Here is a 27,835-nt window from a genome sequence, read left to right as displayed (position 1 = left end):
AAAGTAATTAGTGACAACATGAGTGTACTTCAAGTGGTTTACTGTACAAATCAACCTACTCAGAAAATAGAATTTAACAAAATATAGAGAAAACAATTACCCTACCGTAGGGCTATCAAACTCCCAGTCCATAGGCTGGATGCATTATGCACTGGCCACGCCCATGCCCCGTTTAGCAAAGGGACAAAAGTTTCAATATGTCACGTGACTGTTTTGTAGCTTCAATATTTTTTAAAATGATATAATTAATTTTTAGATACTTTCCATTTAAATGCCATCTACTCTGAATAGGTAGTACTCTCCCTTGTAGTAGCAAGGCCTGCATCATCCTAAAGGCAGTTACTTTCCTGTACCTTTGTCTTTTAAAAAAAAATGACATTGGAGGTAAAATTAGAGAATGTTTTCAACTTGAAGAGTGTGCTTAGGTTTCTTTCAACAGCATTCTAAAAGTAAATGGATGTAGCCAACTTTCATGTATTTATTCATTTTGTATGACTGCCCATCTTAACAAGTGAGACTGGGCAGCTATACAGATTAATAAATTAATATTTTTCCTTTATTTTTAATGTTTTAATATGTACTTTTTTTACTGTTGTAACTGCCCCTGGTAATAAAGGAAAATATCGTTGTTTCTGCTTTTTCTAACAGACAGAAGGAGGAAAGGGAGACTAACTGGAGTGGTTAGAGCTAAGGTTTGAGGAAATGTATTATAAATGTTTGGTAAATATTTTTAAGGGTAAAATAGGTGCCTTAAGCTAGTGCAGACCTGGAGGCATCCCTCTTGCCCTTAGCCTTCACCAAAAAATGAATGAATGAATGAATGGAAGGAAGGAAAGAGAAAAAGAAAGAAAAAAAGATTAGAGGTAGAGATAATATTCTCACTGGAGGTTTTACTGATTTATTTTAATGTATCCAGCTAATCAGTAGAAATGTATGTATTATCAACACTATGAACAGTATATTTGTAAGATCAGATAATTATTATAAAAAAAATAGCACTGAGAATTATACTACAAAGAGAAGAGTGCCCACCAAATGAACATATTGCTTTAAGTCTTTTCCTTGCCTTTTCATATATATATAATATAATGTAATAAATGTGGAAGCGGTTCTCAAAATTAAAACCAACCTTGGAGTTAAATTGTCTTACTCAAAATAGAACTGAAAAGAATTCTAGACCCCCAGTTTAGATTTCTTTTAATTTGCATCACAATGGGTAGTTTTCATTTCCAAATTCTTCATGGACATTGTTATTCCCAAGTGACCGAATTAGAACTTAATGTAAAGCCCAGGTCTTTTCTAGATTTTCTAGATTATTACTGTGGTCCAGTGCCATCAAATCCGATATATTCTGCTATCTAGAGTAACCAGTGAGGACCACATACTCAAGTGGTAATGAAATGAGGTTAGGAATAGAAATTTCTGTTCTATCTGTAAAATATAACATGCCTTCAGGACAAAATACAATCTCTACTCTTCAGAATTTCTGTGAAGATAATAACTGTGAAGATGAGAAATGACAAACTCTGTTTTAGGATGTCAGAACACAACCCCCAGCATGTCCTACATGCGTCATTGCAACATCATTTCGTCTTCTATTTCATCACTTGCTGACCATTAGACCTCCCCCCAAACAAATGATTGTGTTAACAGATGATCTCTGTGGACACATTGTTGACAACTAATTCCATTGTTGACAACTAACCATGTTGTCATTTGAAACAGTGTTGTTGGTGTGATGCAGCCAATTGAGTTTCTTTTTTAAAGAAAAAGCAACATTCACTGAAATATGAAAAATATATGTGTAATGACAGCGGTGGAAGCCTTTTCTTTGAAAGAGCTAAGGAAAAAAAATTCCCTTAAAAATGCAGGCTGAACAAGACTTTTCTTTTTCTAAATCCGATCCATTAGATTCTGGTAGTAGCTGCTACTGTTCACCTATCAAAAGATAGTCTTCTCAATAAGTTAGGGACGTGTGCTAAATATTGACTGCTACCCTGTGAGAAAAAAATAGCATTTATACCAACCAAATGTTTACAAATGCTTTACAGCTATTTTTTTGTTGTTGTTGTTCAAACATCTCTAGTTATCAGAGACCGTCTGGACAAGTGCTTGTTGGTTTTTTGGAATAGTTTTTCAGAAGTGGCTGGCCACTGCCTCCTTTCTAGGACTGAGAGAAAGTGAATGATACAAGGTCCTCCAGTTGATTTTATGCCTAAGGCAGAACAAGAACTCACTGTCTCCTGGTTCTTAGCCTGATAAAACCATTACATCAAACTTTACAATAAACAGTTGTAAAATTAGAGTGGTGGAAGAAATATCCTTCTGGGTTCAGTTCCAAGTGGGGAAGAAAGACACTGGAAACATGGTGACTGCTTGGAAAGATGGTTTAATGGTGGACAGGACCATATGGCTTGGAGCTCCAAAGTGAAAAGGAGATGACATGCTTCAAGATGTTGGGTAAAAGAAAAAGGGGCAAGATGCAGAGAGACCCTTAGTTTTATACCCTCTATTGGGCCACACCTTAGTATTTCCTGTTCCTGTGAAAGAAATGTATCCCATTGGCTGTCAGACTCCCAAGGGTGGGGGGTCTTAGCTAACTTTGTAGGCTTTGGACCACATGACTTCACCTGAGTGCTGGCTGATGCAATCTTCTCAGGCCCTGTGGTGAGATGGGTAGAGGGCTTTGTTATGTAGAATATTCTGGCCCAGGCCTTAATGGCCCACCCATTAACAAAAGTGGGGTGAGCTTCTGCTTCTGAGGTGAGTTTCTGCTACTGAGTTTCTACTTTTCTTTTAGGGGAAATATTCTGCCTTTTTAATATATCCTAAAGTATTTCATTTTTTCTAGGAGGGGGATAAAACTTCCAACAAGAATAAGTCAGGTAGCTCTGCATTTATATGCTCCAATCCTATAGGACACAGTGTGTAAACTTTATTGGCATCCAGCCATAAGAAAAGAGAAGACTTATGCATGAGATGAAAAAGAAAGTATGTTTAGGCCTGTATATTGTGTACAGAGGATTTATGTATAGTTTTCAGATATGAGCAGGCAACAAGGTAGAAACCTAAGCTTTTCTGATATCTAGAATAGAATAGAACAGAACAGAATAGAATAACAGAGTTGGAAGGGACCTTGGAGGTCTTCTAGTCCAACCCCCTGCTTAGGCAGGAATCCCTATACCATTTCAGATAAATGGTTATCCAACTTCTTAAAAACTTCCAGTGTTGGAAGTTCAGTACCCCTAAATAATCAACTAGAATCATAGAACTGGAAGAGACCTTGGGAGCCTTCTAGTCCACCCCCACTACCCAAGGCAGGAGACCTTATACCATCCTGTACAATGGGTGTCCAATGATTTCTTGAAAACCTCCAGCGATGGAGCACTCACAACTTTGGGAGGCAAGCTGTCCATTGATTAATTGTTTTCACTGTCAGGAAATTTCTTCTTAGTTCCAGGTTGGGTCTCGCTTTTTAACAAGATCCACCCATTCCTTTTTGTCCTAGCTTCTGTTGCTTTGGAAAATAAGTTGATCCCCTGTTCTCTGTCACAGCCCTTCAAGTATTGAAAGACAGCTGTCATGTCACCCCTAGTCCTTCTCTTCATTAGGCTAGACATAACCTAGTTCCTTTAACTGTTTATCATACAGGTTAACCGCAGCAAATCCATTGCTATTTTACCCACCCGTTGGCACAAATTAATGAACAAGTTTTTCCCTCATTAAGTATGAAGCTCAGCCTAACAGAAATTTTTGTTATTCATAGGGATGATGCCTTTTCCGACAGCCTTAGTCAGAAGGCAGATAGTGAAGCAAGCAGTGGACCTCTGTTGGATGATAAAGCCTCATCAAAGAATGACATACAGTCTCCAACAGATCATATTTCAGACTATGGATTTGGAGGAGTAATGGGACGGTAAAAAAAAAAACAACCAACACTTTATTCTTATTTGGATGCAATTATCTCTCTTCCCCATTCTTTTCTGGCTACAGGCAAAACAACCTGAATACATAGACCTTGGAAAAATTATCAGCTGACTTAACACAGTTAGTGTCAAGTTTAAACTGGAAGAAGTATGCATATTGATTTATTACACTGTGTCCACTATAAATCAAGTAGACTTTAGGTTGCTTATTATAGTGGAAGCAACAAAAATAACTTTAAAAATTACAACAACATGAAATTGTTAAATTATTAGCATCCACAAAAACATTACACTGGAAAGATGTAGTTAAGAATTATAATATCCATTGTTTTGTAAAGGCTAGAAGTTAGCCACAGGGTTCAAGCCATTGCATAACACTATAGCAGCCATTGAACAGACTTTTCTTCTCCTTCACTCTCATATTGTAACTTCTTCAGGGGGAGGAATGTGAGGCACGTCATTCTTATTGGATCATGGAAGATCATAAAAGCATGAATTCTTCTCAGAACAGACTGTCCCAAAGGTAGCTTGTACCAGTCCCTGCAGGCATTTGTAGGTCATAACCAAAGGTTTGAAATAAACCTGGAAAAAATAAGCTACCAATGCAGTGCCCCACAATACTGGGTGTAATTTTGTTAAAATAGCTCCCACCTCTTGCAGTCATTAGCTATCCTATTTTATACTAGCTGAAGTTCCAAGTTATCTTCAATGGCAATCACCCTTGGAGGTTATTGCAGGAATCCAGCCTGGAAGTAACAAGGGCAAGACTTATGTGATCAGGGATCTCTGTTCAAAAAACACCAAGACAGAGTGGGGTCAAGGCATCCCTGATCATGGTGTCTTATCTGCTGAACAAGCAGAAGCCATGAAGACATAATTCCCAGATCATAGATCTGTTCCTTCAGAGGATGTGTTCCTTCCTCTGGAGCAAACCTGATAATGAGCCAGATGGTTTCTGGTCAAACAGTAACTCATATTTTAATGGAAATCAGTCTAAGCTTCTTTCATCCCATCCATTCCCTAACAGTCTGGATCAGGGGTGTCAAACTCACGTCATCATGGCATCTTCATATGACATATTGGAACTTTCCCCCCCTTTGCTAAACCAGGCATGGGTGTAGCCAGCACATGATGCATCTGGCCCGTGGGCCAAGAGTTTGACAGCCCTGATCTAGTTAGTGAGTAAAAAAATATATTCAGCACAGGTCAGGATAAGAAATATGCATCACTTATTTATTGATGACCTTAAACTAACAGAAGATATCCCAGCAATGTCAAATATCCAGATATTAAATATACAGGGAGAGAGCCCTGTAATACCCACCTAGGAAGAGCCAGGAATTTGATTCTTCAAGTTGACATTTTAAGACAGTCACTATATTTCCCTCTTTAGAATAGCTCTATGAAGTTATCAATCCAGCTGAATTTGGAAATATGGAGTAACGATTTCACAAGCATGTTGGTCTTATTTTCCAGGGTCAGGTTAAGATCTGATGGAGCAGCAATCCCTCGCCGTCGAAGTGGGGGTGACACACACAGTCCCCCAAGAGGATTTGGTCCAGGAATAGATACTCCTCCTCGAGCAGCAGCTTGTCCTAGCAGTCCTCACCTGCTGCCATTGAACAGAGGTAGGATTGAAAGCCCAGAAAAACGCAGGATGGCAACGTTTGGAAGTGCTGGCAGTATCAATTATCCAGATAGAAAGACATTGAGTGATGGCCATCAACTGAGGTCTACTTGTAGCTCAACTCGGCATAGTAGTCTTGGAGATCAGAAATCACTAGAAGCTGAAGCACTGGCAGAGGTAAGAGAAAGAGCTATGTAGAAACTGCATATTATAGAAATTTTAGATACATCAGATATTTAGTATTGTATTTTTTTAAAAAAATTAAATCTATAACGGCTTGGTTTAAGGGTTATTCGTTTCTGAAGTCAAATAAAGTGCATCAAGAATTTTCCAACATCAAATGTTTTATTATTCATGGTACATCCCTGTCTTTTACAATAGAAGTATTTTTTTTTCATGCCTAGTAAAATTGCAGCCTTCAGAGGACGTTAAGAATATACTCCTGGTTAAGAGTAATCTCTCTAATGCCTGCATTCACTTTTCTTCTGCATCCCAGAACCTTGCTAATAAACAGATTTTTTTAGAGGGACAGGGAGAGTTGAAAGAACAGAATATGTGCTCAAGCTTTGTTTTTGTAGTCCTGATGAAAATCAATTTTGTTGTGCAACTGTGAGCCCTTAGGTGCATGTGTATGTATGTGTGTGAAGATTATGTAGTAGTATCCAGCTGAAGCTTGGTTGATCAAGCAGGATTGGACCTGGTTAATATTTGGATGGACTGATTTGATCCCTGATTTGGATCAGAAAATGCCAGTTCTATAGGTTAGACTGAGAAGTTAAAAAAAAAAACCCAACCTCTCTGAAGAAAGTACAATATCTTCATGAAGCCATCTGGAAATGAGCTAAACACAAAGGACATTCTCTCTATTTGTCACATATGTGAAAAAAACTCAAGCAACAGGCTGTGCAAATCTATTGAGGTCAAAAGGTTTTCCAGCTCAAAATATTTTCCTTATACAGTATATCAAAAGATTGCTGATTTATATCAAGGAGGAAAAATGGCAGGGAGAAATAATAACAGATAACAGATCATCAGAGTTGGAAGGGAACTTGTAGGTCATCTAGTCCAACCCGCTGCCCAAACGGGAGACTCTATACCATTTCTGACAAATGGCAGTCTAATCTCTTCTTGAAAGTCTCAACTGATGGTGCTCCCACAACTTCCATAGGGCAAGCTGTTCCATTGGTTGATTGTTCTCACGGTCAGAAAGTTTCTCCTTATTTCCAGGTTAAATCTCTCCTTGTTCAGTTTCCATCCATTATTCCTTGTCTGGCCTTCAGGTGCTTTAGAAAATAGCTTGACCCCTTCCTCCCTGTGGCAGCCCCTCAAATATTGGAAGACCGCTATAATCTTTGCTGAGGGTTTTTAAAAATCTGAAATGGCAAGTATACCTTTTAGAAGATAGAATAAACATAAAATAAATGGCTATATATGCGCAGGTTCAGCTGAGTGTCTCTTTTCTTTTAGCTATATGGGTTGCTCAAAGGTTAGTGGACCTGTTGATTTTCAGGCTGACATCTTTCAACTTTTTCTGTGTGGGTTGTTGATTGAGTGGTTATGCTGTCACTTCCTAGCTTTTTTGCTTAGTACTATGACACTTTCCATTACAGAAAACCTAATGGATAGCAGTGTTCCATTTTTAAATAAAGCCATTGGTGATTTGTACATCATTGGATTTAGTTTTAGTACTGCCATTTTCTTTTTATAGGGGAAAGGGAGCCTTTCCCCCCCATTTAATTTACACAGCAGTAAGCATTTCACGCCTACGACTAGGACTCTGTCCAAAGCTCTAAAAACTGTTTAAACAAAAATTTGTAATTGTTTGTGTAGGCTGCTTCTTTTAAAGTTGGCAGGGAAGCAAGCTGAAAAGCAATTACAAATCGACCAGTTCAAAATTTTGTAATAGGTAGTGAGAACTCTAAAGAAAGGGATGATTCTTTCAACTTCTTATCTTTGTCATAAAACCTGAGGTAAAGAGCCTTTTATTAATCAGCAGGAAAAAGTACTAAAAATATACATCAGGGAGGAAAAGCACTATAATGTTAAAGAAAAAAAGGAGAGTTAGAAATGGTTAGTAAAGAATTGTGAACAATAGAGAAAAACAAACAAAAATATAATTGAAAAGAAATATGAAAAAAAAGCTTCCATGTACATTTCTGTCTAAATGCGTAATAATTCCTGGAGAACAGTCAAATTTCAGATCATCCTAATGAACCCTAACCGGGTATCTTTTGATTGACAACTCTTTGGAGGCCAAAAGGCTTAGGAAGATTGGAATTAGACTATCCTGGTTAAATTTAATAGTTTCTCAGTGATATTAAATGTTGGAGTGCAACCTGATATTCATAATCTCATATAGTATTTCACTGAATTCAACTATTCCAGGGTGCAGAATCAGGCATAGTCTTGAAAAGAAATTCTGCTAAGGTTGATAGCATTTCATTCTCAGCAAGAGATGGAGTCATAAAACTATTCAAAAATGTCAGTCCTATATCAATGACCTTTCCCAAAATTATATAAAATGTATCTGAGTATTTTGTTCTAATGAATATTACAGAAATAAGAATAGTGATTCATGGTGACATACACAAAGTTAAATATCACATGAATTTGCGGGTTCTGATTTAGAAAAGACTATTCAGGAAAGAGATATTTGAGGTAGGTGTAAATGTCAACCAAGTGTGTAACTACTGTTAAATGAAAAAAAACACAGGGCAAAGATATCTGTTCCATGGCAGGAACAGTTTGGAAGGGGATTCAAAATAAAACTGCCAATCTGTAATGTTATTATAGAAATGTATGATACATTGCATTTGGAGTTCCATTTTGGCCTTCAGAAGTGAACTATGGAACAAGAAAATAATGACCAGAATGATTGACTTATTATATGCTAACTAGTTGGTGTTGACTCTAAGCGATCTCATACAGATATACATTTCTTCCACGACTATTTGCTCCTAACTTGATCTTTTGGGCTTTCCAACAGTGCGTTCTTTTCTGCTATAACTGAATCTATCTATCTTGCTGCTTGTCGTTGGCATCTTCTCTTTCTTTCCACCTTCCTCAGAGACCTACATAAGTATTTGCATAATGTGTCCAAAATATGGTAATTTGAGCTTGGACATTTTTGCCTCGAGGAATTGTTCAAACCATTTGTTTGTATCCTTGGCTGTCCATAATATCCTTAGGAGTCTTTTTCAAGACTGAGCTTCAAAACATATCATCATCATCATCATCATCATCATCATCATCATCATCATCATCATCATCATCATCATCATCCTTTATTTGCAGTCACAGACCAAAACACAAGTACAACAAAAGAAGAGCATGGGAAAATTAGTCATGAACAATTGGTCACCCAAAACTTGACTAAGGGGAATTACAGCGTTCTCCTCTGATGGTTACAGCTCTTTAAAAAAATTTGGAAACCTGAGAAGTGATGTATATGAGGAGCCATCCCCTAGACAATATAAGAACAAATTACTAACATTGGGTCTAGAAGGGTCTGTTTCAAGAAGAGACAGTAACTTAGATCTGCCTGCGTTATACATAGGGCAATATAAAAGGACATGCTCCACAGTTTCAACCTCAGCTCTGTCACAGGCGTATAGCTGCTCATTAATTGGGAGCCTCTTAAATCATCCATCCAGTAGTGCTGAGGGCAAGACATTAAAGCGAGCTAGGGAGAAAACTCTTCTATACTTGGGAATGGTTAGAGTGTAAAAATAGGAAGCCATCCTCAGTCCGTAATTGTTAAATCGGCTGAAGATCAGAGGGGAGCAAGTTTTGTTAACTCTGGCTCGTAGATATTGCAAGTCCAATGTCCGCAAGCCATTAATTGGGAGCCTCTTAAATCATCCACTACCCTAAATTGGGCGTCCTTAAGGCCATAATCTCCCAGGGCATCCCCTGAAAACATATCAATATTCTCCCTTATCCTGCTTCTTCAAAGTCCACTTTTCACTTCTCTAGAGTGCCACAGGGAATACAATGACTTGCACTATCCCAGTCTTTATTAGATATAAATCCATCATGGCATCTTAATGTTTTTTCCAAGCTCTTCATTGTTGTTCTAACAAATGCTAGTCTATGGCATATTTCTTGACTGCTTGTTCCTTTATTATTGATCGTAAAAGGTAGAAGCAATCTATCACTTCAGTATTTTAATTATAAAGTCTAGCCAGAATAATTAGTAGGGTTAAAAAAAGTCTCTTACAAGCAAAAGTAAAATGTTTAGGTCTCTTTCGAATAAATTGAAGGTAGATAAGAGGAATCAGGATGTACAAAAACAAATAGAGGTGGGACAAATTCACAATGTTACAATTTAGGCATCACACACTGAAACGAAATATCAGAAGAATGAGGACAGACAAAAGAATCACATAACAAAAAGCTATTGCCATCAATATATCTATGCACAGTGGAGTTTTCTTAGCAAACAGTGTTATTCACAATTCAAGTCTGACTTTTTTAAAGAGGCACTATAAGTTGGTTTTATCTGCTGAAAGTGATGCAATCCATTATTCATCAATTGCTGTCAAAGTTCATCTGTCAAAGCTAAGTCTCTCTTTTTAATAAGATATATACTGTATATAGTTAAATATATTGTTTTCTAAAAGCTTGGAAAACACACACACACACACAAAATATTTCTTTAAATATAAATATATATATTATATCTATCATCTGTGTCTGTCTATCTATCATCTATCTATCTATCTATCTATCTATCTATCTATCTATCTATCTATCTATCTATCTATCTATCTATCTATCGTATCCATCCATCTATCTATTCGATTTGTGGTCTACAAAATGGCAGCTAAGATATTGCAGGCATGACAAAGTAATATTTTTTCCTAGTTGCCAGCAAAACATCCATTGATTCATTTGCATGAAATTCTGGTATTCTTTGGAATCAAGGGTATTTTATTCATTTCTAGAATAGGATGTACAGTAGATTATAGTATTCCTGTTGTGGTCTGACAAATCACCCTATTGGGAACACAGACCATGCTATTCTACTCATCCCTATTTCTACATTAATATTTGTTGTTGTTGTATCTTCAAGTCAGTTTTGACTCCTGGGGACTGCCTGGACAGAAAACCCTGCAGTTTAATTCCCAAGCTTTTTTAGAATGATTTGCCATTGCCATGTCCTAAATACCATTAGTACTCTGAAATATCTTTTTCCTCAGTAGCATCATCTGGCAGTATATTGTCAGTAATTTTATATTTTCTATCCATGTGGTTGTCTTGGTAAAACTACAGGAGTGGTTTCCCATTATCTTCTCCTGCGCAGTGGGGATTGATGCCTTTGCCATTGTCACTGAAGTGATCATCTGCCTCTGACATCTTTCTATATTACAGCTGCCCAATAGAGGTTCCTGCTTGCTTTAACTGGGCAGCTGGGATGACCTTCATGCCATGGGCAACCCTGCTGGGAATTTACACTCTGGGCATTCACTCTCTGCATTCTTCACTCATCCCTCTCAGGAACAGCTGCCCCCTCCCATGATGAAGCAGCACAGCAGGCACCGGGAAGGGGAAATCACTCATAAATGAAACTAATTAGACACCAGTGCAGTTGATTTAAAATTGGTGTACTATGGCTCATAAAATGTACACATGAAAACAATCTGGCTCCCAATAATTTGTACCAGCTGTGGTTTTTGGACACTCTACAAGGGCAGCCCCTATGATTCTTCAAGGGCAGCAACCAATTACTGTGCCTTGTAGACGTTGAAATAGGATGTGATTAATGCATAGATTGCTGTAGCCATAGCCATATGCTTCAGAAAGGGAGCGTAGCTGGTACCCTGGCAAAGATTTGTCATGTTTTTATCTTGTTCATTTATTGATGTCTTCCTCACTCTCATTTCTTTTGTCAGTGTTTCACTCCCCTGTCCTCTTCCCCTCTTACTGGCAGTTATTAGACTCCAGTGGCAGGGAACACCTCTCCCCAATTACTTCTACCTGGTACTTCTACCGGGAGAGGCATGTTGCAGGCCTGTCTGCTCAGAAGTTCCATCTGGCAGGACCCAGGAGTAGTACTGCTGTAGTACCTGCCTTCTGGAACATACCTCCCTCCCCAAGATGAGATCAGGCCAACCAATATGTCTTCTGGAAAACCCTCAGAATGAGTAACCTGGGGGTTTCCTGGTAGAAGATAGCCAGATGTTATCTGTATCTGCCCTCTCACAACCTTCTTTTTATTTATGTTAATTATGTAATTGCTTTAATTCATTTGTATATTCTGCTCTAATTGTGGGTTTTATTGCATGCCATCCAGAGAGTCACCTTGTGTGACATGGGTGGCTATATAAATTTGATAAAATAATAAATAAATAGAAGAGATAGCTTCATCTAAGATGCAAATGCATAGCAAGCTAAATGCCTTCCACCCAAAGAGGATCCATCAGGAGACACCAAATATTAATTAGATAAGAAAGGTGGCAGTACCATCTCAGTCTTAAACAGAATGGCTGATCTGATATTTTGCCATACCAAAACTGAAAGAAGTGGAATTGCATTGTGGAAATTAAGTTATAGTTGAAAGAGTTCACATCCATTTGAAATCAGAAATGCAACCTCCAGGTATGTTAACCACGTTCGCTTGATATTGCATCTACTTGTTTATCAATTCTACTGTGTTCTTTTTAAATTGGATTATATCTAAAATGTCATATTTTTATTTAGAAATTTTGTGAGTTACCTACAGAATGGGATCCAAAAATAACTTTTCACATTCTCAGTGTGCCACAGTGTAGGGAACTCTTTCCAACCTTTGCGCTTCAAGTCTCTTGGGCTTCAGCTCTTACAATTCATAGCTGGAGAACCAGCCTAAAGGAGGGTGCACTAGACTGGGGTGTCAAACTGGTGGCCCGTGGGCCAGATGTGTCACACACAGGGCACAAAAAACATTGCGAAACATCACGTGATGACTATGAGACACGGCAAGTTTGACACCTGTGCACTAGACCATTGTATGAGTATGGAATTTATATGCTTTAATTCATGGGCAAGCAGAGACTTGATTACTGTCATCAGTCCCAAGAAATTCTTTCCTGAGTCATCGTTCTTATTCATGGTTATCTCTATCAAACCTTCTGCCCAAAGTAAATAAGAAAGGAAACTAGTGTCAGCATTGGAAGCCATATTGAAACCAGATGCTCCCAAGCTGCCACATTTTAAGCCTGGGAAAGTGGGAGGGTGGAAGTTCTTGGGGTATATGTAGTTAGACAAAATAACATTCTTTTTGGAGTTCAAGGTCATGCTATTGTCCACATATGTGAGAGGAAGTCTTCAGTTGGAACGGATGATGATTGGGGCATATGATGTGATGATGGGTGTAGGGGGTTGGATTTGTAGTTTTGATTATTGCAAGGAAGCCTGGAATTTTCAGATTTGGAATTCCCCCAGTTAGTGCTAGTTACTATCCAAATAAAAGAGAACTTTTGAGCAATGTCTCTCTCGGAGTTATTGGTTGGAGTGGAGGTTGGCTGGAATGCTGACAACTAGATCATCATCTGATTCAAGGAATGGTCACATTCTGTTTGTATTTCTGTGTTTACAGGACATTGAAAAAACCATGAGCACAGCCCTGAATGAGCTGCGTGAGCTGGAAAGGCAAAATACTGTGAAACAAGCCCCCGATGTTGTCCTGGACACTCTTGAACCAATGAAGAACCCACAAATTGGTTCGGTCAGTTCTGAACCTGCCAGTCCCCTACATACTATCATGATCAGAGACCCTGATGCAGCTATGAGGCGGAGCAGCAGCTCAACCACTGAAATGATGACGACATTTAAACCTGCTCTCTCAGCCCGGCTTGCAGGAGCTCAGCTGAGGCCCCCACCAATGCGTCCCATCAGACCTGTTGTCCAACATCGATCAAGTAGCAGTAGCAGCTCAGGAATGGGGAGTCCTGCGGTGACACCCACAGAAAAGCTCTTCCCTAACACTTCTTCAGATAAATCTGGCACAATGTAGCTATCTCTGTCACAAAGGAGAATTCCTTGGAAAATGATGGGTCATTCTGATCTTCATTTCTTTTGAGAAGGAAGCAGTATGATTGTACAAATGGTATCCTTAGAAGAAAAGACAGGGAAAACGTGACTCTTGTAAAAAAAAAAAAAAAGACGATATTTGGGATTGTAGAAGTGGTTTAAGGATTTGCATAGATAACAACATTGCTGAAAATATTTGGTACTACCCATTGTCATCTTATGTAATTACCACTGGAATATTCAAGTCTGTCTAGAAATATATATGAAACTTTATGTAGCCCAGTAACAATTTAATGACTTACCTCACCCTTAGGTATCTGCTAGAGTGTGTTTTTGCCTGTGTGTGTGAATTACACAGCAACTATACATCAAGCAATAGACAATTAATCAGTTTGTGAACTGAATTTTCATATCAGTGCGATCAGGCTTTAGAGTTACAAATGAAAAGAAACACTAGTTGTCCTGGAAATACTGAATTCGTTTGGTGATGATGATCAATTCGGTTCTCACAGATGGGTGGATTTTTGTCTTCATCTCTTAAGGACTGCTTCATTGGAATATGGAAAATTGTCATTTTCTGGTTGAAGAAGTACTCCAGATATGGATGCAAACAGTAAAAAGTGGTACAATCTTCCCCGTATATAAAAGGGAAGTCTAGGATGTTTTGTATGTACTTCATGTTGTAGCACAGTATTACATGTGTACAAAAGAAACACAACTCCCACTGTTTTCAAAACAGAAGAGGACTTTGAAGTAACTTTTGGTTGATAACAATAAATAAATAGGCTACCTTATATAATGGTTGAAATATTTTATTCTCTCATCTCCCTTTTGCTAATGATTCCTCTGGGGAAAAATCTGTTTTAATCTGGATTAAAACAGGCAAGAAGGGTTTTAATGAAATTATATTTCTTTAAAGTTCCTTGGCAGTATATAAAGGGTTTTTTGGGCCACACCCCCTTGCATGAACAGCATGATTCATACTTGATTGAGCTGGGCATATATCTGAACTGACGAGATGACAATTTGCACTTTCTCTACTGTACTATGTAACAATATACAGTGATTTGGGGCTTACAGAAATAAAATTGGTCTCTATACTTTAATATAGGCAAAAAAGAAAGCAAGACAAAAAATCAACAACCAAGGATTCTAGCAATTTGCATGCTTGCCTTTTTTCTTTTCTTTTTAATGAACTCAAGACTCTACTTGCTGCTTTTTTAAAAAAAATCAGCATTTATGACCAGATGTCTCTAATACCAGCCCTTCAACTAGGATAGTTTTATTTACTTTCAATCAGTACACTTTCATTTTTAACATTGATAAATCTTACTGAAACTGCACACTTGGTTAAATCTGCATGTTCCACTGCTTGATATCTCTTGAATTTATTTTGCAATGGGCCACTCTTGGAAGGAAAGTAAATGTTATCCATTTCTCATTAGAGGTCAATTTTAGTGACTTCTAGGTAATTAGTGGCCTTTGCCTTGCTGTACTTTAAACTCCTAGTACGCTTTCAGCGAAAATTTAATTTATAAGCATTGCAATCCATTTTGCCAAAGGAGGAAAATATATTCATATTTATCCCCTGATTCCTAATACCATCTGTTTTCAGAAATTGCATAGAAGAGAGAGACATATTTTATGAAATAACCTTTTCCTCTATGATGTGAACATACATGACATTGTATGAATCTCATTTTCTGTATCTCATCTGTGAACACACTTCATTTCATGAATCTGCCCCTTGCCTGTTCTAGCCTGTTTATATATTGCTGTACTTGCTTCCAGTATGAAAAATATCTGCTTAACTGTAATGTTTCTTCTTCATGCTAAATTTTAATTGCGGCCCTGTGACTCCAGATCCTTGCACTTAATAGATAATTCAGTATATTAGAAATGCATCAGTAAAAATGAGAACAACCTCCAATACTGAAGGAATTTTGACCTTCTGATATATAGTGTGAAAGGAATGTATGTAGTTATTCTAATATTGTTCCTCAATATAATATTATAATGATAAATGGTGTTTATCTATATGTCTGCTAATGTAGTAGGCATTTTTAATGCCATGATTAGTTAACCGTGCTAGTTTTTCATTTATGAAATTCTTTTAATTCCCCCTCCCAAATTACCTACATGTCCCTGAGCCTTCCTTAGCATATGAACAGCCCCTAGTTCAGGACCCCCCAACCCCGGTCTGTGGATCAGCACTGGTCCGTGGCATGCCAGAAAATGGGCCATGCAAACAAGCAAAGCCCCATCTGCGGAATGCGGATAGCACACGAACCCACACCCCCTTTGGTCCGCAGAAAAACCTCTCTCCACGGAACTGGTCCCTGGTGCCCAAAAGTTTGGGGGCCTCTGCCCTAGTTCATTATGACAACAAATATTCCATTTGTGGTAGTAATGAACCAATAAATGTAGTTTTTGCATAGGTTGGATATTGCAAAGCGGGACAGATAGTGAAGAGAGAGCCATTTGGCAAACTGTTCTATTTTCATTGCCAGTGATATTTTTTTTCTTACTTTACTTTATGGAGAAGAGATGCTTTGGTTACATTTGTGTGCGTTACACATATTTTTGAAAATGTTGGGAGCCGAAGAATTATCTGAAAGTTTACTTTTCTCCTTAAAAATAGGATACATTATACCTTTTATTAAATTATTTTTGTTCTATTTTTTATTGGTTGTTAGTGGTTGTTTTTTTTAAACTCTTTAAGTGCCTTTTGAGCACCAGAACAAATCTTTGGATTAAATGTGCTTGGGAGATGGACATATCAAAATATCTCTTGTACAGTTTCTTCCATTTTCTTATAAGAACAAGGATTGTCTTTAATTTTTAAGGAAAAAAATATTCCGTCTTGTCAAATTGATGTTGACTATTAGGAATTGTGAAAAAGTCCTTTGTCCAATTCTTTGTAGTTTTAAATAACAAGACTTTGAGTAAATCTGATGAAGTAACCACACTTCCTGATAGGAAATTGTTGTTGCATAAGCTAGCAACAATTTCTCTTTTAAACATATTTTGTTCTGCAGAAGTGCCATTTCCTGATTGTCATGCACAAGGGAAATTCTTGATAGATTCATCTCTATGTTTTCAGACACATTTGGACATGGTTTGACCTAACCCAGCAAAGATTTCATGGGAGAATGTAAGATGCATACAAGTACAAATGGGAAGAAAATGTGTCAGTACGTATGTGTGTAAGAGAAAAGGGGAGGTAGAACACATATTAACTCACTTTTAATGGGGAAAACAAAGTTTCTTTTACTGACCAATTATACAGTCCCCCCAGTGCTATTTGATGAGAATGCTAAATAAAGATGCTATTTCTGTTGAGAATATCCTTGTATTTTAAAAATGAGGCTATCTCTGTCCTTAGTGATAAATAATGAGAATATTCCTGTTGGCTGACATTTAACCAAACCCAGACATTATATAGGAAGCTAGGAAAAGAGGGTCTATGATAATTCCCTGCAGCCAACTTCCCATGGCCAACTTACCACAGGATAACTCACTGTGGGACAAGAGTTAAACTAATATCAAAGAAATGGAATAGAATAATTAAAGAAAGGATGCAAAAGGTGGGACAAAATGAATTTTTTAAAAGTTAAAATGGTTTTTAAATAATTTTAAATAATTAAATTGAATTGTTAAATTGTCCCGTGGCAAGCTGCCCCATAGCAAGTTGGCCATGGCAACTTGTTCCATGGCGAGTTCACCATGGCAAGTTGTCCCACAGCGAATTGGCTGTGGAGAGTTGTCCCATTCCAAGGAAAAGAGGATGGGATTTGTATACTTTATAGAAATTGTATGAAGAAAATGCAAGACCACACATTTTTATGTAGGAACTAGGATGATGGACTTGATGCTGTCCACCAAGGCAAAGTAACTGACTCTTCCCATAAATGTATGCCATGCTTAATTGGAGCTACTTTAGCTCACAATGAGGGAAATGACTTATTTCTTCTCCTAGCCTGTTCTCTTATCTTGTAACTTGTGAAGGCACTCTTTTTGTTCAGCCAAGTGAAATATGTTATGGTGCTGACTTAGAAGCAATTCCACCTGCCCTTATATTTTTGTTGTACAGAAACTGTCATAAGCAAACTATGTAAATGTTAAAGATTCTTTAATAATATAAGGACTGTGCACTTTTCTTTTTTTTAGACTAAACAATTCCCCATTTTTTTGGAAAATCTGATATTTTGGACTATATTATCAGTGCTGCATTTTTCATAGTATGGCGATAGGCCTCCTGAATCCAGTTTGCTTCTGAGTGGCTGCTTCTTGTTGTTGCCAGAAAACTCTAGGAAATTACTGGTTGGCTGCCCTATATAATGATTGTTGTCCCTCCTATGAATATTGTCTCTGTAATGTATGATTTAAAAAAAACATCCATTCAGTTAGAGTATCTGATTGGATCCTATGTTATGTATGCTATAATGCCATGTAGATCAAACCACTGGTTGGGTACAGACTCATCCTGTTGAATAAACAGTTTACCTTTTCTCAAAATATTATTCCAGTCATGATTTAATAGTCAATAGTGTTCTACAATGCATGTATCCATTTATAAAAATACAAATACTTGGGTAGATGTAAAGCAGATAAAATGAACAAAATTGACATCCAACTTCAGGAACACCCAAGAATCTACACTTTTAATAACTTAGATAATTGAAGCAAGGGTTATACCTATTTTTCATATTCTTCCATAAATAAATCCCAGAATCAATATTTATAGCTGACAAGGAATGGAAGCTTTGATGAATAACATTAAAAGAAATACTATAACGATATTGGAAAAAGTGAGGCAAATGGGAAAATGGACGAAGAATGAATTCTGAAGAATAGCCACCTCAATATTTTATTCCTCTATAACTAGTTTTAAAGCAGTTAACAGAAATCTATTTAGAAATAGGATGATGACTTTTCTACTAAGTGACATCTTCAAAGCGGTTGAGTTTGTCAAACTCTGTTATATTCTGGAGCCTCAACTTGTAGAGTGCCATAAAAATAAGGCTACCATTGCCTATCCTAACTTTATGTGACCTATTGTGCTGCATTTGACTATTAGTTACATGTTTGAAATTCAAGTTGATCAACCCATCTGAAGAAGCTGAAGAAGCTTCTTGGATGACAAGCAAAATGTCTTCAAAAGAAAAAACAAAAAAGTCCAGTTGCCTCCTGAAAAAGCACCTTTGGGACAATCATGACCTGGATAACTGAGAATCTCCATAGACCCATGTAATATCATTCCTTTTAAAAATGAACTGCTCATACAAATTGTAGCCACCAGCAGTACTATAGGTAATCCTGGATTTACAACTGTTTGCTTTTCAAACCAAAGTTACAGCAGAATTCAAAAAAGCTACTTTTGACACATCCTTGAAAGTACAACTGCTATAAACACACACACAAAGACACCTATGGTCACATGATTGCATTTCTGGTGCTTGGCAGCTGGCTCACATTTATGATTGATTGCAGTGTCACACACTTGACCATGATTTGCAACTTCTTTTACTGTTTTCTGGCAAAAAGAAACACCCATTGGCCATGTTGGATTTGCTTAATGACCACGTGGTTCTCAGTGACTTGTCTATGAACATTGCAAAAATGGTTGTAAAATGGAATTCAGCCACGTGGTGCCTCAATTTACAACTGCAATGACTTATGACTGCAATTCTGGACTCAATTCTAGTGATAAATCTAGGTCTACTGTATATTTTAGGAAAACACTGCAGTGCCTATTGTATAATAGAACACAGTGCTCAGGATACGGTTGTTTATTTTAAATGTTGGTTTGCTTCACTTCTGAATGTTTTTAAGTAAGTATTTTTCACCTTCATGTATGATTACTATCTCGTGAAAGGAGAGTGCAGAAGCTTCTTTGGCCCTGTCTCATTCTTAGCACTTTCTTTTAATGAAACAGGAGGTTTAAATAGAAGAGAATATATGCAGCTCAGAGATGAACAGTTTTTACACTGTGTGTTGTACTGTGTGTTGTACCATATGTTGTACTGAATGTTGTATTTTTAACAGCCTTTATGTAGGACAGACAGGCAAAAGACTAGCAGTGCGCATCCATGAATACCAAGTAGCAGTTAGAAGACACGATTAAAACTCCTTAAGCTCACAACACATGTACAAATTCAATTATAATTTCAACTGGAAAACTGAGCATCCTATACCAAGCTAAATTCCTGGAAAAGTATAGGGAATTCCTGGAAGCTTGGCATTCAGACAAACCAGTAATCAATAAACAGACAAGAATAAACCATATTTAAACATCATTCAAAGAGACAAGAAAAAAAAAACATCTGAGAAGGAATCAAAATCCAGGATGCATTTTCTTTAGCAGCCAACACCCAGATAAGCAAGGATTAATACCAGACAAACAAGCAGAAAACAATATTGTAATCAAGAAACTACCAAACTGTTTACTCTCTAAAGGAATAGCATATGGTTATCTCTGTAGTGTGTGTGTCTGTGTGTGTGTGAGGTAAACATGCTTGAAGACCTAGAATAACAATAGCAGAGTTGGAAGGGACCTTGGAGGTCTTCCCCCTGATCAAGGAGGAAACCCTGTACCATTTAGAATAGAATAGAATACTTTATTGTCCAAGTATGATTGGAAACACAAGGAATTTGTCTTGGTGTAAATACTCTCAGTATACATAAAGAAAAGGTACATTCATTAAGAATCAAGAATCATAACGTACAACGTACAACACTTAATGATAGTCATAGGGTACAATCAACAATCAAATCATACTGGGAAACAGTCAAGTGGGAGGGGATGGGTGATAAGGAGTGGTGAGAAGATTAACAGTAATAGTTAATATAGACAAATAGTTAATGCAGTAGTTAATATAATAGTTAATAGTTAACATACAGACAAATAGTTGTTCAGTCTCTTTATAAACCTCCAGTGTTGAAGCACCCACAACTTTTGGAGGCAAGTCATTCCACTGATTAACTGTTCGCACTGTCAGGAAATTTCTCCTTAGTTCTAGATTGGTTCTCTCCTTAATTAGTTTCCACCCATTGATTCTTGTCCTGCTTTCAGGAGCTTTGGAAAATTGCCCTTCTAGCCCCATGATTCTATGAATCTATGACAAATCCCAAAATTAGTTTCATTTCTTTCAGCTTCAAGCAAAAAGTCCAAGACTGGTTTCCAGATAGAAACAAAGCTAGACAAAAAGTTTTTTCTTTAATCAAAGTAATTAACTTCATCATTGTAGCTAATTTCATTAGCTTGACCATGAATACAGAATAACGCATTTTGAAAGGACTTCGGAGGACTTCTAATCCAATCTCCTGATCAAGCCAGAGACCCATTGCCATTCCAAAGAAACAGTTGTCCAATCTCTTCTTAAAAACCTGCAGCAATGAAGCATCCAAAACTACTAAAGGCAATATGTTCCCCTTATTAATTATTCTCATTGTCAGGAAATTTCTCCTGAAACTAATCTTTGAAAAATAATCTTTGAAAAATCTTTCAGGACCAGCTCCTTGCCAAAACTATGGTCACAAGCCACGGTCATCTCCATCTTCAAAAAGGGAGACCCCAGCCTAGTTGAAAATTACAGACCAATCTCCTTATGCTGCGTCACCTGTAAAGTCATGGAATCAATTATTAACCAATCCATTATCCTCCACTTAGAGATAAACAACCTACTCTCCAATAAACAATTTGGTTTCAGGAAAAAACTATCCTATAATCTGCAACTCCTACACTGCAAAAACATATGGACTACACAACTCGATCAGGGCAAAGCAATAGACGCAATCTACATAGACTTCTGTAAAGCCTTTGATTCAGTGGTACACGACAAACTACTCCTAAAAATAAAATCTTATGGTATCTCTGGACAACTGCATAACTGGATAGAAGCATTCCTGTCAAACAGACAACAAATGGTCAAAATTGGGAGTGTCCTATCAAATTCTGTACCTGTCAATAGTGGTGTCCCCCAAGGCAGTGTTCTAGGACCAATTATCTTCATACTCTACATAAATGACCTCTGTGATCATATTAAGAGCAACTGCATTCTTTTTGCTGATAATGTAAAGCTGTTCAATACCACAGACAATACTGCTACCCTTCAAAAAGATCTTGACTATGTATCAGAATGGTCAAACAAATGGCAACTTCAAATCTCAACAAATAAATGCTCTGTCTTACATATTGGCAAAAAAAATCAGAAAATAAAATACAAACTGAATAGTCAAGATCTTGTTGATGATCCAAGCTCTGTAAAGGAACTTGGAATACTCATCTCTAATGATCTAAGTGCTAGAGCCCACTGTAACTACATAGCTAAAAAGGCATTAAGAGTTGTTAACCTAATCCTACGTAGCTTTTTCTCTGGTAATATCACACTACTAACTAGAGCATACAAAACATTTGCTAGACCAATACTCGAATACAGCTCATCAGTCTGAAACCCACATTACGTATCTGATATTAGCACAGTTGAGAAAGTCCAGAAATATTTCACAAGAAGAGTTCTCCACTCCTCTACTCGTTGTAGAATACCTTATGCCACCAGACTTGAAATTCTAGACCTAGAAAACCTTGAATTACGCCGTCTTCGGTCTGATCTTAGTATGGTATATAAAATCATACATTGCAATGTCCTACCTGTCAATGAATACTTCAGCTTCAACCATAACAACACAAGATCAAACAATAGATACAAACTCAAGGTTAACTGCACCAAACTTGATTGCAGGAAATATGACTTCAGCAACAGAGTGGTCAATGTCTGGAATACTCTACCTGACTCTGTGGTTTCTTCCCCAAACCCCAAAAACTTTAACCTTAGACTGTCTACTATTGACCTCACCCCTTTCCTAAGAGGTCTGTAGGGGGCGTGCATAAGCGCACCAACATGCCTACCGTCCCTGTCCTATTGTTTCTTTTATTTTTCTTATATGTACCCATTTCATGTATTCATAACTATGTATATACTTATACCTATTATCTTGTAAGCAATTGACAAATCAAATAAATAAAATATGTTTCCCTTATTAATTATTCTCATTGTCAGGAAATTTCTCCTGAAACTAACCAACATCTTAAAACCATAGATTAATGTAGATATCAATTCAATGAGTGGAAAATGTGAAAGAAACAAAAAATGTGTTAGACATCATTAGAAAAATATGGGAAATAAAACCGCTAACATGTGGAACATCAACATATGGAATGTGGTATCATTCTGGATGCCACATTGGAAAAAGAGTATCATCGAGATGAGAAAAAATATAGAAGAGTAACCACAATGAAAAATTAAGTCTCTAACTTGAAAAAAAAGGCAACTAGGTAAATACATGACTAAAATATATAAAATCATGCATGGCATAGCGAAAATGATGAGGGAGACATTTTTCCTTCTATCAGAACAAGAGTCTGGGGTTATCATTAGATATAGATAGATGATAGATAGATAGATAGATAGATAGATAGATAGATAGATAGATAGATAGATAGATAGATAGATAGATAGATAGATATAGATAAATAGAGATAGAGATATAAATATAAATGTAAATATAAATATAAATATAGATATATATATTTCAAGTTCATGTGGCTTGAATTACTACATTTATTCACTCAGATACTGCAAAACTACTACTTCCAACTGTATCCAATGCATTGCAGAGGCCTATTAGTTATTATTATATTTTATTGATGTATCTTCCACATTTTATGAATTGAACCCTTGCTGAAATCTTTAGGACAGAATACTTAGGATAATATTATGTACCCTTGATTGGCATAAGTGTCTCATGCTAAGCCTCTCCATTCAGTGTGCCTATGATTTCCGGGTGTTATAATAGAAGGAAATAAACAAGTGGCTTGCCAGGATCTGCAGTCCTTCTCTCTTTTGCTAATTTGCTTCATGCTATGTATCCCAACTCCTTGGCAACGGAACAAATACCTGAGAGATGTCAGCTTCACAGATGGCATTTGTTTAGTATTGGTCTGCCAAGAAAAGAGGAAAATAAGCAGAGTCAGCGCTACCACAGATATTGCTCATGTGCAAATACTGATGGCTAAGAAAGTGAAAGGCGTGTATTTGAACTAACATTCACATAGATTTTGCAAGCATAGGATACTTTAAAATGTCCACATCCATTTTCTCACACTGTCCTTCTGGCATTAAAAATAAGTTCAAATAGGGACTTCTGATTGAGAGCTGTGGCAAGATAGCCATCTCTCCTTCAACCCTATTTTTTTTGGGGGGGAGGGAATGGTGTTACAATGGATTTGGCACCTGGATGCAGGTCCCTGAAGTAAAGGGAGATCTTGAGAGAGCCCAAGTGACTCTGCATGGTTGCTCCTTCTGAGTAAATCACATGAATTGCTATTTCACAGTTTGGTTGTGGGTTCAATGGCTGGGAATTAAGTGAGGAACAATCTTCTTTCATAGTCATCAACACAACCTTTTTAAAGGACTGTATAAGTTCGACTGAGTCTTAATTCTTAATCATTTTGGATTTGCTTTTGTTGTTGCTTTAGAAGGACAGGCTCCCTTCAGAACAACAAGTTATACTGCCTTAGGTAAGTTGCCTTTTCCTAAGAGAAAGGATTTGAAAAGCCTTTGAAAAATATTGTTTTCTGGATTAAGCAGAAAAATTTTGCTTAGAATATGGATTTTAGAAATTGTAACAATGGATTAATGGCTCAGATAGATTTGGAATTACAATTTTGAAAGAATTCTTTCCATTAGAAAATGTCATTGCTTACCTTTCCTTCAGTCAAAATAAGATAATGGGACTTTACATTGAACACAAGAGGCAGGTGGATTAATAATACAAAATGACAATACAAAAACAAAAATACAAAACAATAACAATACAAAACAATAATAGAGACTTACAATTTTAATTATAAGCCATCCAGAATTGCTTTTCAGAATAAGATAGAAGACATATAAATTTAAATTTAATAACACAAGAATGGAAGGAAATATTTTTTAATGGAAATCTATGAAAAAATTATGACAGTCTTTGAAACTCTTGGAAATGATAGGTAGGCTGTTGAGGATGCAATGGGATAAGAACAAGATACCCTGACTAAATGTGAGATTATTCTGAATCTGAATACAAATTTCACAGGTAAAGAGAAAGATGCAGAAAAGTATGTATTGCACTTTCAAATGAAAGAGGACGATGCTTCATTGCCTAAACTATCAAATCAGAAAAAAGATATGAATAATTTTTTACTAGATGTACAAAAGAAATTTACCAAAGTTTTGAAGAATTTTTTGAGAAGTGATTAAAAAAAGTATGCATTCCTCTTATGGAATTTCTTATCCAATTTTGTTGATAAGGAATTAATAATGAGGATTTTGGATGTTGTTAAGAGGTGAGATATAAGGTAAAGCGAATATATGTTGTTGATAACTTAAGAAATGGTGATAAATTTACTTACCTTGTGTATATTTGTTGGGACGAAGAGAGAAGACACTCTTTTTTACATTATTTTTTCTTTTCTTTTTCTTTTTTTGTAATTTGCATAGTTTTCATTCTTTTAAATTGTAATCTCTAATAAAATTATTTGGAAAAAAAGGAAGAAGCAATTGCTGTTATAGTTTAACAGCTTGGCAGGGCAGTAGAAAGTGATGTGCTGCCATCTTGTGGTAAATTTGTTTGTTACAAATTAATTTCCAAATATTTGATTAAAGCCTCAGAAAAGTTTTTGTTTTTAGGACACCTTAATAAAAGTTGGCAGACAACATGGTTTTTAAAAAAGTATTCTCCTAATTTATATGTTAAACTGACCTTGGAAATGCATCAAAGACAGCATTATGTAACTTGCCAGAAGGATTTTATTACATGGTACATGCTATGTAAAAAGTTTTTTTTTTTCCTGAGAAAGCCCTCAAATTGAGGCTGTTTTGGAAGGTTCAGCTAATTCAGAATGTGACTGCTGGACTGCAGTTGAGGGGGCTACTGAAAAAATGAAATATGTAGCCTTCTTCTCAAAACATTATAGTTATGATCATAGTTGAGCCTGTCCATCACGGTTATAGCTTATTACGGTCTTTAAAGCGAGTCAGTCAAGTGATTGACCCAATTTTGCAACCTTTTGGGTTGTTGTTGTTGTTTTTTTGGGGGGGGGAGTGGCTATTATGCAAATGTCACAGTTGTTAAACTAACCAATTTCTATGGGCACAGTTTCACCAAAAACCAGAAGTAAATGTGCTTTTTGTCAAAAACTATTGCCGAGTGCCCAAAATATGATTGTATGACTGGTTTTTTTTTTGGGGGGGGGGGGATAAACCATTGGAAAGTTAAGGACTGTTGTAGGAACATTAAGGCCTGTTGTACCTGGAACCTACCTCCCAGGGGGCAGGCAGTCCTAGGATCTTCTGGCAGTCCTTCAACCATCACAGGAATAGTATTGTTGAATGCTGTTGAAGCAGTGGTGTTTTGTTTTAAACTGGTCTTTTTTTTTCTTTTCAATTTAGGTTTTAACTACCTTTTTATGTTTTTAAAGGTGACCTGACTGCCCTCTGTTGGCAGAGAAGTAAAATGCAAGTTTGAGCATGAATGAATGATTATGTATGAAGAGTAGCTCAGGACAGTGCATGCGATGCAGCTATCTTGCCTATAGAAGAAATTGCTATTGATTGTGCAACCTATTAGAGACACCTTAAAGGAAAAAGATACTAAAAAGACAAATCAGCTGTACCACAAGGATTTCGGGTAACAATTCCTTTAATACACAGAAATCGAGGTACTGAAGTAGTTTGTAGTTCTTCTACACCACTCCATCCTATTCAATGTAGTCTGTTCCACTAATAACCTTTTGCTTATCAAGCATGACCAGAAGGCCAGAACTGTTAGCTGTCAGCAGAAATTAGAAAGAAAGTTTGAGTTGTCATGGGAACAGAGTTAACAGTCCACACAAAATACATGAACTATATCCTTTTGGTGCATCCTTTCTAGCTCAGTCTCTTTTCCATACAAGATACAACCTTGGAGAGATAACCCTTAATCACACAAGTATTTATCAGAAACTTCAAGAAGCAAGGCTCCACTCAAAAGATGACTCTAAATCCCAGCCTTTAATTGCTGAAGGCTGGGAAAAGCTGTTCAGGTTTTATTGCTAGGAATCAAAGTTCAAAATGAGAAACAGAGAGCACTAGTAAAGAAAGGCACAGTATAAAAATTGGAATTTTAATAAGCTAGCTGCACACTTTATTAGTTATGTGGGTTGAGGATGAAGGTCTTATGAATAGGCAATAACCTATTCATAAGCCTAGAAACCCTTTGAGATTATACATCTCAAAAATAGAACAGATTGCATTACTGTATGAATTTGCTTTGTCCTTAATCTTAGTCTTACCACATATTTTAAAAACTGAATAGGAAATACTTTGCATTCACAATGTTTCTTTTTTGTGAAATTATTTTCCTCTAACTATATCATTTTAATAAAAATATTTTTGTATTAAAATAATGTTTTATAAATAGATTGTCCCTTTTCCTACTTACACATTATGTCTGTGAAATTTATTGCTACATGATGCCACATCACTTCTGAATATTTCTAGATATTCATGTATCCTGGGGTGAAAATGGCCTAATTCCAGTTGAATTAATGCACATGAAAGATTTGTCATATGGTATCAGCAATTACATGGTACAGTTCAACATGTAAGTGGATTCTAGATGTTACTGCAATGGCTTTTTTTTTTTTTTTACAAAGTTTTTATTTTTTACAACAAACATACGAACAAAACATAAAAACATAAAGCCCTCTTTCAATTATATACATACAGTGTGTCAGTTGGTTACAATCTTTTGTGCTATCCTTTTTTTTTAAAACAAACTTTATTAATTTTTTTAACACACACAAACAAAACATAGGATGTAGTAACATAAAATATCTTTTCTAGAAGAAACAAATAAACCATCTTATTTGAAAAGAAGATAATTCCAAATTATCACACTTCTATATATATATTTATCTTATCTAATCAACTTCATATCTTTTCAAAACTTTTCTTTATTACTCCCTTCTTCTATTTAATCATATTTCTTCTGCCTTAAAAATATATACTCATTGAATATATTTTCATTAGTATTCTTCCACATCCTGTCAGACTTAAACAAACATTACACAAAACATAAATACATAAAACTTCTTTTTGGAAGGTGGCTTACCCCCGAGTTAATTCTTTTTATACAGACATCAATCAAAATTTATACTCACTTAATATATTATCTCATATCTTAT

General features: G+C 36.5%; 1 protein-coding gene across 2 annotated transcripts in view; it reads left to right on the top strand.

Annotated features, from left to right (window-relative positions):
* SRGAP3 (SLIT-ROBO Rho GTPase activating protein 3) overlaps positions 1–13,836 on the top strand; it is a 216,734-nt gene extending 202,898 nt beyond the window's left edge. For both annotated transcript variants that reach the window (XM_026678703.2, XM_026678710.2), the window contains exons 20-22: positions 3,767–3,916; positions 5,403–5,730; positions 13,133–13,836. In XM_026678703.2, the coding sequence (XP_026534488.1) occupies positions 3,767–3,916; positions 5,403–5,730; positions 13,133–13,549 (895 nt within the window). In that variant the 3' untranslated portion in view covers positions 13,550–13,836. The remainder of the gene's footprint in view (positions 1–3,766; positions 3,917–5,402; positions 5,731–13,132) is intronic.
* Positions 13,837–27,835: the final 13,999 nt, after the last annotated feature.

This window comes from Notechis scutatus, chromosome 2 (assembly GCF_049901735.1).
Source record: "Notechis scutatus isolate UNSWTSFEM ecotype Mainland chromosome 2, rNotScu1.2, whole genome shotgun sequence".
NCBI classification, from domain to species: domain Eukaryota; kingdom Metazoa; phylum Chordata; class Lepidosauria; order Squamata; family Elapidae; genus Notechis; species Notechis scutatus.
Note: the sequence above shows the minus strand (reverse complement) of the source record. Positions and strands in the feature narration are given on the sequence as shown.